We start from the raw sequence: 13,976 nt of genomic DNA, 5'->3' as shown, positions 1-13,976 counted from the left end.
GTGCAGCTGGTGAGTGACTGAGGAAACCACAATGCATCATAAACAGGTTTCAGAAATACAAGGCCCCTGGCTGTTTTCTCCTGGCTGGTGTGAGACGCACAAGCAGGATGTGTTACAGTAACACAGATGTAACTAGTTAATCACTAGCGTGCCCCATTAAAGGCATGGATACATGTGAGCAAGCAGACAAAAGGCATGTGGAAGGAGGAAGTGGGTGGTGATCCAGTTAGGAGCTGGGCGTCAACACCAGTACAGGAAATAAACAGGTCACAGAGGTATGTCTTATGACTGTATAGTTGAGACTAGTAAAGTAATGAGGAGGTGTGTGTGGGTATGTTTGGGTGGGTAGTGGAGGGGGGGTTGAGTGTGTGCGTGGTGTGTGAGCGTGTAATTACACACGCACACATTTCTGTGTGTGTGTGTGTGCGTTCATCGGTCTGTGTGCTCTTATCTGTGTGTGTGTTTATGTGTGTGTTGTTTGCTCAGAGCCCATGCCAGGCCGGCCCCCTCTGATAAGCAGGCCTGGTACACTTTGTGACTGTCTGATTGAGGTCCTCATGGGAAGGCCGGCTGAAGTGGAGGGGGGTAGTTTGCATTCCTGGCCATTTCATGAAAAAAGCGTGCAACCATAGGAGCAAGCCAAGAGGAGGGCTCAATTATGCATGGTTAAACAAAGCCCAAGGCTACCAGCCAGCAATGTCTCAGAGAACTGAACTCTCTCTGCTATGGAGCTCCTGACTCTTACAGAATAACATTTGTGGACTTTTAGTCAAAAAGTAAAACAAAAACAGTTTGTCAACAAATAAGTTGATTCATCATTAGGTGTGTTTAGAGATCTACAGGCACTTTAAAACTAAACTTCTCAGAGGGGTTGAAAACACTCGAAAAAGCAAACATTCCCATTCATAAGAGACCCAATAATACATCACAGAGTTTACGTTAGGAATAAACCATCGCAAGAGTCAAGATGGCCTGTTATCATCTATATACAGAGACCACTAGAATAAGAAGGGGAAGACTTGCTTCACTTCTGGATAGATTTCACCAAACGTATTTCATTCTGAATAACAGAGAAGTATAGATTCTCTTTTTCTGTACTGTTTAAAACATTATAGATGGGCAATAATGTCTGACCAATATAAACAGACTTACAGTATATCTCTCTGGTCTGACTCAAGTACACTTTTCAAAGCAGGTGAAAAGAAATCTGTAGAGAAACCTCGGGATTAGAGACACTGCCCCTCATTCTTCAACCACACAATACACCTGAAAGTATATGTATTCAATTACATGTCAATTATATGCATTTCTTCCAAAGCCAAGGGATCAGCATCCATGTACTTCAGTGCATGAATGAAAGCAACCTTGCTCCAAACTCTCTCCAGCTTCACCCTCGTCTCCACTTGAAACTAGAGAGGACAATTGGAGTCAGGTGACAGGACAGCCCTACACACACATACACACACATACACACACATACACACACATACACACACGTACACACACATACACACACATACACACACATACACACACATACACACACATACACACACATACACACACATACACACACATACACACACGTACACACACATACACACACATACACACAACATGCATCAACACTTTCTTCTTCAGGTTGACTGCAGATTCAACAGCCGTCTCTACAACCCACTCGTTCCATAATATCATCCGTGTTCCTGTCAAATAGAGAACGGAGCATTCTGCTGATAACTCCCAAAGACACTCTGGCAACCAACATCAATGTTGTGCTAAGAAATGAAAATACAGGACATCTGTGATGCCAGCCAATGATGCAGCTGCTGAGTAGGAGTAGAGGACAGAGGGATATATACACCTACCACAGGAGCAACAGGTGAAGCAGTTGGTATGGTACAGATTCCCCATGGCCTGACAGGCTTGGCTGGCTCCATACACACCTTTCCCACACTTGATACAGATACCTGGAGGAGGGAATAGACACAGGTTAATAGGGGGCAGCATTTTCACTTTTGGATAAATAGCGTGCCCAATTTCAACTCCCTGCTACTCATGCCAAGAATATAAAATATGCATATTATTAGTAGATTTGGATAGAAAAGACTCTGACGTTTCTAAAACTGTTTGAATCATGTCTGTGAGTATAACAGAACTTATGTAGCAGGCAAAACCCCGAGGACTAACCATTCAGATTTGTTCTTTTTAGGTCACCGTCTGTTCAATGAGTTCTCATTGGGAAACTATATTTCTTAGGCACTTGTTTGCAGTTCCTACCGCTTCCACTGAATGTCACCACCACCCCTGGTTGAGGTTATTCCTTTGTGCAATGAAGAAGTACGGTCATCATGAAACAGGGTAACATTATGTGTACTGTTTGAGAGTTGCGCAAGACTTGAAAAGTAGTGTTGGTTTGTGATCCTCCTGTATTGAAAACAGATAGACCCGTCTTCAATTTGATCGATTATTAACGTTTAAAAATACCTAAAGTTGGATTAAAAAGTAGTTTGAAATGTTTTGGCAAAGTTACAGGTAACTTTTAAAATATTTTGTAGTGACGTTGCGCAAATTGGAAACATTTTGGTTATATATCCACGGAATTAATCGAACAAAAGGACAATTTGTGATGTTTGTGGGACATATTGGAGTGCCAACAAAAGAAACTTGTCAAAGGTAAGGCATGAATTATATTTTATTTCTGTGTTTTGTGTTGCGCCTGTAGGGTTGAAATATGCTACTCCCTCTTTGTTTACTGTTGTGCTATCATCAGATAATAGCTTCTTATGCTTTTGCCGAAAAGCCTTTTTGAAATCTGACATGTTGGCTTGATTCAAAACGAGTGTAGCTTTAATTTGGTATCATACATGCGTAATTTAACGAAAGTTTGAATTTTATAGCATTTTTTATTTTTTATTTGGCGCTCTGCATTTTTCCTGGCAATTGGCCAGGAGAGACATTTGCGTCCCGCCTATCCCAGAGAGGTTTAACATCTGTTGACATAATCATCATGATTTTACATTGACATTTTAGTCATTAGGCAGAGCAACTTACAGGAACAATTAGGGTTAAATGCCTTGCTCAAGGACATATTGACAGATGTTTCACCCAGTCGGCACAGGGATTCGAACCAGCAACTTTTCAGTTACTGGCCCAACACAGTTAACCGCTAGGCTAACTGCCAACCATTATCAGCAACATATTCATCATGAATCCTACTTTCATACAACAGTAAAGTACATGTCGTTGTAACTGCTTTAGCTAGTAACTTCCATGTTCCATCAATGATCTATAAAGGGTGTATATACAGTACTTGGACCAAACTGTCTCTGTGAGGTTCATTGATCTATGTTGTATCTAAATTAAAAATACATTAACCAGGTGTGTTAGGAGTTGGCAGGAAGCATTATCTTAATGTGGCACAATGACAAAGTGACTCAGCAAAGGTTAGTGGGCTATGTTAGTGGTTAACGGACGCAGATAGTATAATTACTTGCTGCAGACGACCACTGACCTGCAAACACTAGACAATGTAGAGGAAAAAAGGTGCATTACCCACAGGTGTGGACTAGACACTATCATCTACGTGGTTCTTTTTAGGTTAATAGTAAAACCTTACTAAGGAAGGCACCCAGCCGGTGACAACTATTTGGACATAGCATTGGACTAATGATTCCCCTGCTTTCCTCTCACGCACAAGATGGCCTCTGCCGGGGTCACATTCCACAGTGAGCGCAGGGTCAAAGCCTGGGTGGGGTGAGTCCAGGGTCACCACGCCTACAGGACACAACATCGCTACAGGGGGCTGACTTCCCCCCCACCACCACCTTCCTCCCATGATGACAGTAATGAAGAAAGAGTGTCATCATCTAGTCCTCTCTCTACCAATTTATTCTGACAGTATTTCAAGGCAACGATACTTTCTAGAGCCAGGCCATTTAAAATATGTGCTGGACTTACACTGCTATAGAAGCAGGTTGTCTCTATTTGACATGTCTTAACCCCTTAGACTGGTGGGAATTGGCCTATATTGATAGGGCTAAATCTGTTCTTACAGAAAAAAATATGAAAACGCATAATCATGGTAGCAATTAAAAGGGAACCGTTGGGAGGCTATGGGAAAATTATTAGACTAAAGACGAGATCCCGTCACAATCTAAAATTGCATTTTTGTCCCCCCCCCAGTTTTATTATTGGAATAAGATACAAAACGAGGCAACTGTGTGACGTTAGCTAATGTTTCATCCCCTCTTGACTGAGGTGAATGAAAAAGCTATGCTAGTGAGTAGCTACCACAGCCAGGCCAGCTCTAGCCTCTAGTTATCTGTCAGATAGTAATAATAGCCACCTTATATCACTATCTAACAGCAGTTGTATGTATAGAAATGTTTTGTAGCCTTTGTTTGTCACGTTTAAAAATGAACTTGACAAGCTTTTACCAGTTGATGTACCGTCGGAGAGAAAGCTGGCCAAAAGTTGGATTACATTTGCTATTATTTTTTTCCTCAAACAAACTAGACCTGAATCAAACAATGAAACCATCAGCCAAACAATTGAAGATTGATATTCTGACGTTTTGCCAGTGCAATGTGGGTTGTATTAGTCAGTTTGTCAATGTAACGCAATTGATCTGTTAGTTTCCAAAGCTAATTCTCGATTTTTCACACTGACACAGTAATAAACAGCTCTAAAGTTACAGGCTTCACTGTTATGGTGCACAGTAGAGGTCTGTGTGGGACCGATCTTTATCATCTCGCTCCTGCCCACACCTGCTGGCTTTCTGTCCGACTCCAACTCGATACCGCAAGAACTGATCCCAAACCCAACCGCAGTCCCGCAATGTTATTTTAGGCATATGTGACACAGCTCACTTGCCAGCCATGGTCCCAGCAATTTTGCGCCCGATAGGAAATATCAAATGCACAACATAAGAAACTTTAGAAATAGGTTAAATTACCAGAGATTCTCAAATGGCCCTTACATTGTATTACCTGGATATATCAGTCAATATCTTAAATGTAGTTTGAAGACAGCAGAGTTGGAGAGACTTGTACTTTCTCTTGAGCTATTTTTATAGTCTACCTTTTAGGACTAGGAAGATTTTCAGACTGAGAAATATGGTTTTCAAATATTTAGACCTATCTCTAGGCAATGTAGTAAACTATAGCCTAATCATAGGCCTATTTAGGAAGTACATTTCCTTGGAAAGATGACTGCCCCATGCTACTCTATTTAATTGAGACCACACGTGCACCAGAGCTCGCAGGTATGGCTACTGAAGTGGAAGCAGCAAGAATGATAGCAACACTTGCTATGTTTTGCATAGTTCTATAGGATATAGCTTACCTTTCAGGAAGACGATTTACAGGCAGAGACAAATAAATGGGTAATCATTTTCAAAGATGATTACATTTATTCATTGCACTTCGACTCACTTCTTTTCATTATCAATATTTATTTCCATATTTAAGTTGATTTCATATTCGTTAACTGCCACGTGATTCACCACCCATGGAGGAAGCCTACTCTATTTCAATGAGACCACACACACTAGGCACACTTGAACTCTCACACCCAACTAGGTCAAGTCTACTGAAGTTGAAGCTGTGTGTGAATAATGCAAAAAATATGTGCTTTCAATACAATAGGTAGGCTAACGCATACCACGCAGAAAGAGGACTGTATCAAAATAATCTGTGAGACAACAAAAATATTTTCATCCCAAAGGCGTCTATCTGACCGCCTGCTCCCGCCTGCAGCGTGAAAAATGCTGGCCGCGCCGCCCTGATCTCTGTGGGGACCCGCAGATCCCACATGCATCCTGCGGGAATGCAGCCCTCTAGTGCGGTCAGTACACAACATGCTCATCATGTCTTAGCAGGGTATCAGATGGTGAAAGACCAGTCTATGGAGCTCAGGTGAATTTTGCAGTAGATTCAGTGAATGACACAAAGTTCCATCTTGAATTGATGGGTAGACCTACAGTAGCTACAGGACAGCGGTTTAAAGCTACAGTCTGGGATCTGGGAATAATTGTCACGCCCTGACCTTAGAGATCCTTTTAATTCTCTATTTGGTTAGGTCAGGGTGTGACTAGGGTGGACAATCTATGTTTTCTATTTCTTTGTTTGCCAGGTATGGTTCCCAATCCGAGGCACTTGTCTATTGTTGTCTCTGATTGGGGATCATATTTAGGCAGCCTTTTCACACCTGTTGTTTGTGGGATCTTGATTTTGTGTAGCTGCCTGTGAGCAGCCCAGAACGTCACGTTTCCTTCTGTATTGTTTTTGGTGAGTTGCATATTTATTAAACATTTTGAACTCTAAGTACGCTGCACCTTGGTACATTCATTCAGACGATCGTGACAATAATAGTTATTTAAATTATTGAACCATTGACTTTATTCTTGGATAATATAATGAATAAATATACACCAAGGTAATTCTTTCTCATGCCTCATTTTAGGAGGATTGGATGGTGACAGGGGTCTCAGCGGGGTCAGGCAGACAGGGAAGACCAGTCTGGGACAGAGGTGAGGTGAATTCTTGCAGATACAACTTTATTCATGAGCGGTGCTCAAGTTCAGAATGGTGGTCAGTTAAAACCCATACAGAGACCCTGAGCTCTGACGTCATGTATAGCATATTACTGTACAGCCACTCCGTTACAATTCAGGTGCTTATCAGTGTCCAAGTCTACCATTTTCAATCCGTATACGGGTACGAGTCTAAAGGGCTACCTGTGTTAGGGTCAATTTTGTATTGAGTTGCGAATTGCTCTTAATTCCAATTCAATTCTTGAATTTGAATTAGCCACACCCCAAATAAATGAGAATTTCATGTTCACGTCTCAGTTGAGTTGCATTGAATGGCTTTGAATTCAAATCAAATTCTATTCAAATTCTGCTTCCTGTGGGGTGTGGTCAATTCAAATTCATTGTTTGAATTTAATTAAATTCCGAATTGACCCCATCCCTGCTTTTTACATCTATGACATCAGAGTGCGAATTATACTGTGACATCCTTGGGAGCCTTGTGCACGCAACATTTTTTAAAATTGGCCTAACAGTAAAGACAAAAATGCATTACATTTTAATGTGGCATGAACACACCCAGTAATGATGTTTAAATCTGATTTTCAAACAAATCACTTCAAAAAGTAGACTAACTGTGGCAGCGTAGGTTCGTTCACTCTAAAATAATTCCAGCATCCAAACAGTGCACTGTGCACAGGTCATTTTCATGAAAGGAAAGAGACATCTGTTAAAAACACCATAGTGACATTCAGCAATTGTCATTAGGCCTACTACAGTGGTGTGTATTCATGGATGCCAATGAAAGCCATACTTCCCCCAAAAATGTGAACAATAAAAAAAGAAAAATCATATGAAATAATGTTTCAATAAAGTTTCAATGCGCAAGTGGTTGAATCTAACTCACCGGAGAAAGCATCCGTGCGAGCGAAACTGAGGCCCTCTGTCTCAGTATATGATGCTGTCTGGCCAAAAAGAGTATGACAGGCGCTGTTTTGCTCGCTTGGATGGTTTCTCCGGTGAGATTGATGCATCTTGCTGTTGGCGCGCATCTCGTCAAATTATAAATATTTAACGATCCTCCCAAAGGTGAACTTTTGTTGCCTTTAGAGGAGCTCATGTTTCATTCATCCTTCGTAATTCGCACTCTGTATAAAATTGTAAAAAATGAAGGACTACGGTACCTCAATGCTATACAAAGGTTAGGCCTACATGTTTTCCTTTCAACAAGAGTCATTCAGCTGGACCAAAGTCAAATATTGGCATTTCCTATTGCAACTTAAACTCGTGACGCTGTTCCTGCACTCAGAAAAGATAAGAGGAAAAATTAGGGCTATTCTCTCTGATAAGAATAAATAGCCAAACTATGAATCATCTTAATCACAACAGCTTGGCCAAAATAAATATATAGAACAGCCATGAGCAAGAAAATAAAATATTACTGTCCAGATTTGGTAGATCCCATATTACCTCTATATTCCCTTTAAGGAGAGAGGCAGAAGACTGCTAAGTGTAGTTATGTAAAAACCTAAAAGTGAAAATGAAAAAGATACCAGTGGGGTGAAATATTGTCTGTTTTGTGTGTCTCAATAAACTACTGTGGGAGTTGAAGACTTTTTAAAATGTGTATCTGTCCAGCACCTGAACTAGTTAGATTTACTAAAAGTGAACAAGATATCAGATTGGAGTGTTCCATGGTGTTTCTGAAGATTCCAGATCTTGAACCACAAGCACTCTGACAATGTTAACATTCACACTGTATTCGGATAATAGCTCATATCCTGGTGAAGGTCTTATTTTGCTTATATTTATTCATCTCTTGTTTGTTGTTCTTTTGTTCTTATTTGTGTATTAGTATTTACTGTTTATTGCACTACTGGAGCTAGGAACAAAAACATTTTGCCTCACCAGATTTAACATCTGCAATCTGTGTAGGAGACAAATAAACTTTGATTTGATATATTCAGGACAAGCTGTTTACATGCACCTTTGATTTCCCACCCACGAGTATCCCTGTATCCATAAATAAACAGAATATTGCTAATTTAGCCAAAAGTTTGTACCCCTCGTTTAGATATTTTTCTGCTTATAATTTCCGACATTAAGGAAGGCTATTCGTTAGTCAACTTTGTTAGTCTATAATTATATACACGCACCTTCTATTCTGTCATTCCTTGATGCTCTAGAACACTACAAAAATAATTGCTCACCAGAATGATGTCATACATCGATCGATAGAATGAACGCTTTATCAACAATCTAGTTGACATCGCTAGCGTTCTCTTTCATTTCTGCTTCTCTCGCGGAGCAAAGACATTTATGGACCGGGGAGTTTGTTGACCAGTTTAAAGGAAATTAAAAGCTGTGAAAACAATCCTACATGATTCCGACAGTAATTAATTTAACCTTGGAAGCATATTTGTTATGGTTGAAAGTGACATTTTGTCAGCTTTTATGTCGCAGAAAGAAATTGCATGTTTCAGCTGCACAACATGTACCTAAGCGCGCATTTGTATTTTCTCAAGATTAAAGAAAACAATTATATTTCTGTTCCAGAGACAAAATGAACATTTGGTCTATCATTTCACTGCAAGAAACAAGTAATTCTGCATGAGTTAATATTATAATAGGCTACTTGTGAGGACTACAGTCAGTGTCCAGACTTCAATTACTATCCCAACTTGTCCCATCTGAACTTCAAAGCTGATACTATGTGAAACTGAGTCTGCGCAGACCGTTTAAACAACAGTAAATGGGATAAGATGTTTACATGCCACAGTATCCTGTTTAAGATCAGCATATCCCAGGCATCTTATCTGGGTTTCTTAAAACCAGGATAGGAGCTTATTTGGGTTACTGTAAACGGATATGATGTTTATATGAGTCAACTCAAAAACAGGGATATTGGTGTGCATGTAGGGCTGCAGGTAGCCTAGCGGTCACAGCATTGGGCCAGTAACCTTCAGCAAGGTTCTTAACCGTACTACTATGTGTATGTGACAATAAAACATACAGTCTCTCTCTCTCTCTCTCTCTCTCTCTCTCTCTCTCTCTCTCTCTCTCTCTCTCTCTCTCTCTCTCTCTCTCTCTCTCTCTCTCTCTCTCTCTCTCTCTCTCTCTCTCTCTCTCTCTCTCTCTCTCTCTCTCTCTCTCTCTCTCTCTCTCATATATACAGTGGGGCAAAAAAGTATTTAGTCAGCCACCAATTGTGCAAGTTCTCCCACTTAAAAAGATGAGAGAGGCCTATAATTTTCATCATAGGTACGTACACTTCAACTATGACAGACAAAATGAGGGAAAAAAATCAAGAAAATCACATTGTAGGATTTTTAATGAATTTATTTGCAAATTATGGTGGAAAATAAGTATTTGGTCACCTACAAACAAGCAAGATTTCTGGCTCTCACAGGCCTGTAATTTCTTCTTTAAGAGGCTCCTCTGTCCTCCACTCGTTACCTGTATTAATGGCACCTGTTTGAACTTGTTATCAGTATAAAAGACACCTGTCCACAACCTCAAACAGTCACACTCCAAACTCCACTATGGCCAAGACCAAAGAGCTGTCAAAGGACACCAGAAACAAAATTGTAGACCTGCACCAGGCTGGGAAGACTGAATCTGCAATAGATAAGCAGCTTGGTTTGAAGAAATCAACTGTGGGAGCAATTATTAGGAAATGGAAGACATATAAGACCACTGATAATCTCCCTCGATCTGGGGCTCCACGCAAGATCTCACTCCGTGGGGTCAAAATAATCACAAGAACGGTGAGCAAAAATCCCAGAGCCACACGGGGGGACCTAGTGAATGACCTGCAGAGAGCTGGGACGAAAGTAACAAAGCCTACCATCAGTAACACACTACACCGCCAGGGACTCAAATCCTGCAGTGCCAGACGTGTCCCCCTGCTTAAGCCAGTACATGTCCAGGCCCGTCTGAAGTTTGCTAGAGAGCATTTGGATAATCCAGAAGAAGATTGGGATAATGCCATAGGGTCAGATCAAACCAAAATATAACTTTTTGGTAAAAACTCAACTCGTCGTGTTTGGAGGACAAAGAATGCTGAGTTGCATCCAAAGAACACCATACCTACTGTGAAGCATGGGGGTGGAAACATCATGCTTTGGGGCTGTTTCTCTGCAAAGGGACCAGGACGACTGATCTGTGTAAAGGAAAGAATGAATGGGGCCATGTATCGTGAGCTTTTGAGTGAAACCCTCCTTCCATCAGCAAGGGCATTGAAGATGAACCGTGGCTGGGTCTTTCAGCATGACAATGATCCCAAACACACCGCCCAGGCAACGAAGGAGTGGCTTCGTAAGAAGCATTTCAAGGTCCTGGAGTGGCCTAGCCAGTCTCCAGATCTCAACCCCAAAGAAAATCTTTGGAGGGAGTTGAAAGTCTGTGTTGCCCAGCAACAGCCCCAAAACATCACTGCTCTAGATCTGCATGGAGGAATTGGCCAAAATACCAGCAACAGTGTGTGAAAACCTTGTGAAGACTTACAGAAAACATTTGACCTCTGTCATTGACAACAAAGGGTATATAACAAAGTATTGAGAAACTTTTGTTATTGACCAAATACTTATTTTCCACCATAATTTGCAAATAAATTCATTAAAAATCCAACAATGTGATTTTCTGGATTTTTTTCCCTCATTCATAGTTGAAGTGTACCTATGATGAAAATTACAGGCCTCTCTCATCTTTTTAAGTTGGAGAACTTGCACAATTGATGGCTGACTAAATACTTTTTTGCCCCACTGTACATATATATATATATATATATATATATATATATATCTATCTATCTATCTATATATATATATATATATATATATATATATATATATATATATATATATATATATATATATATATATATATATATATATATATATATATATATATATATATAATGTAAACGTGGTCATTGATTATAATCTGCATTGCCTCAGTTGACAGCAGTTAGACTCTCTTGATTACGCCAAGGCTGCTGGTCGATCTGTACTACCTCCAAACTCCAAGCCCAGCATACTACTCTAGTCTGGTCTGGTCTGCTAATGTCCCTGTATCTCACTGCTAATGGTCTTTAAATACTCCCCCACTGTTCCAGAACATCCAGGAATATTTCTGAACATGTTTTAGTTTTTCCCATAATTGGGGCATTGGCATCAAACAATTCCATGAACAGTGTGGACAAACTGTTGGCTGCCATACAATTTAAACACATGAATCTGCACTGATAATGGCAGGTCCTGAAAATGTAATGGCACCTCTATTATACCATCTGTACCACACTTGCACCTCTTCTGCTCTGCTTTGAAAAGATGGCTGTTCCTAGGAGATACAGGCTGGAGAAATGTGAAGCTAGCAGTGACAAGTCTTCACAAGGTTTACAAGGCAAAGGCTATCTGTGCTTTCTGATCTCGAAGTGTCTGAACTTTGAGTGCAAGGCCCAAGTGCTCCCAGGGAGTAGAGCTGAAATGTGTTATAGTGAGGTGGTTGATTTTTGGAGGGAATGTGGACTCCCACCACTTGACGATATCTCTGCTAAGCAGGTCATTATCACACCCCCCCCCACACACACAGTTTATTGTGCATTCTACAGACCAAGGTCTCCTCCAGCTATCTCAGTCACATTCTGCTGCATTCCAGACTCATGCACTTGCCTGAAGCCTCCTCTGTCTACTACGGTATCTGACTACGAGACAGATAGAGGTGCTGAGATGTTTACAGGGGAATATGCTGACAATGAGGTAGGATAGAGCAACATTCTTAGAGGCTTTGTTGAACTGATATCGTCTGAATACTCATAGGAGCAACTGCCCCAATCCTGTCCTCTCTCTCTGCCTTTGTTTATTTTCCACTATACTTTATTTCCACTGAAGTTTAAGGCTTTGCTTATTTCCACTGTACTTCTATAGTACAATCCTGCTGGAGCTTCAGTCAGAATTGTAAACAAAACAATGGACCATGTCCATGTGCACACCACCAGGTACATGTCCATGTGCACACCTCCAGGTACATGTCCATGTGCACACCTCCAGGTACATGTCCATGTGCACACCTCCAGGTACATGTCCATGTGCACACCTCCAGGTACATGTCCATGTGCACACCTCCAGGTACATGTCCATGTGCACGCCGCCAGGTACATGTCCATGTGCACACCTCCAGGTACATGTCCATGTGCACACCTCCAGGTACATGTCCATGTGCATGCCGCCAGGTACATGTCCATGTGCACACCTCCAGGTACATGTCCATGTGCACACCGCCAGGTACATGTCCATGTGCACACCTCCAGGTACATGTCCATGTGCACACCGCCAGGTACATGTCCATGTGCACACCGCCAGGTACATGTCCATGTGCACACCGCCAGGTACATGTCCATGTGCACACCGCCGGTCACATGTCCATGTGCAGACCTCCAGGTACATGTCCATGTGCACACGGCCAGGTACAAGAAAAACTGAACAGAATAGGGAACTTGCTACAAGCTAAGGAAAAGTTCATGGTATTTTGAGCCAAGTTGACTTGAGATGATTTCCCATAAATGTTGCTGTTAAGCCTAAAAGGCCCTCTAAAACGGATGTGGACAGTGTTTACATGACTGAAGGGACTAGGGAGTGGGTTAGGGAGAGAGAGGGACTGAGCAGGAAAAGTCTAATTTGTTGTTAATTTAAAGCAGATCACCAAGTGTCTGGTGCCTCCACCGTGGGTACAATATGTCCAGTGTGCTCAGGACAGGACAACACCACTGGACACATCTGGAGAAGAAAGATCATTGCCCTTCATCGTCAAATCAAATCATATCAAATTGTATTTGTCACATACACATGGTTAGCAGATGTTAATGCGAGTGTAGTGAAATGCTTGTGCTTCTAGTTCCGACAATGCAGTAATAACCAACAAGTAATCTAACTAACAATTCCAAAACTACTGTAGCACACTCAGTGATGCTGCCCATAACTCAGAGTTCCACACCTTTGGGGACCAGGGGTGTAGTACTGCCGGAGTGTGAAGGAGTGGCGCTCCCTCACTTTTTTCAATTTGAAAATACACGCAGATGGTAAAACTATTTCTGGAAGATAAATTCGGATAAATTCGAAATAAATTATACTTAATTACCACAAAAATGAAATGAAAAACAATAGAATGACAAACCAAATAAATATGTATAGCAGCCTAGAGGTAGGAAAATGGTGGTTTGTTCCCTTCCTTCTCTCTGGTGGTGAGAATGATAAAGAACTGTAAGCTGTGTGTGTGCACTAAAGCATCCGCCAACTCCTGGACAGTCTGTGGTGCAACGTGGCGTTGGTGGATGGAGCGAGACATGATGACCCAGATGTGCTCAATTGGATTCAGGTCTGGGGAAAGGGCGGGCCAGTCCATAGCATCAATGCCTTCCTCTTGCAGGAACTGCTGACACACTCCCGCC

The 13,976-nt window shown here is 41.3% G+C and overlaps 1 protein-coding gene across 2 annotated transcripts in view; it reads right to left on the bottom strand.

Moving 5' to 3' along the window:
* LOC124035574 (Wilms tumor protein 1-interacting protein homolog) overlaps positions 1-13,976 on the bottom strand; it is a 39,375-nt gene that overhangs the window by 18,077 nt on the left and 7,322 nt on the right. For both annotated transcript variants that reach the window (XM_046349065.1, XM_046349066.1), the window contains exon 2: positions 1,866-1,967. In XM_046349065.1, coding sequence (XP_046205021.1) covers positions 1,866-1,967 — 102 coding nt within the window. The remainder of the gene's footprint in view (positions 1-1,865; positions 1,968-13,976) is intronic.

The sequence above is a fragment of the Oncorhynchus gorbuscha genome, linkage group LG05 (assembly GCF_021184085.1).
Source record: "Oncorhynchus gorbuscha isolate QuinsamMale2020 ecotype Even-year linkage group LG05, OgorEven_v1.0, whole genome shotgun sequence".
In the NCBI taxonomy this organism is placed as follows: Eukaryota; Metazoa; Chordata; class Actinopteri; order Salmoniformes; family Salmonidae; genus Oncorhynchus; species Oncorhynchus gorbuscha.
This window is presented reverse-complemented; position numbering and strand designations above follow the sequence as displayed.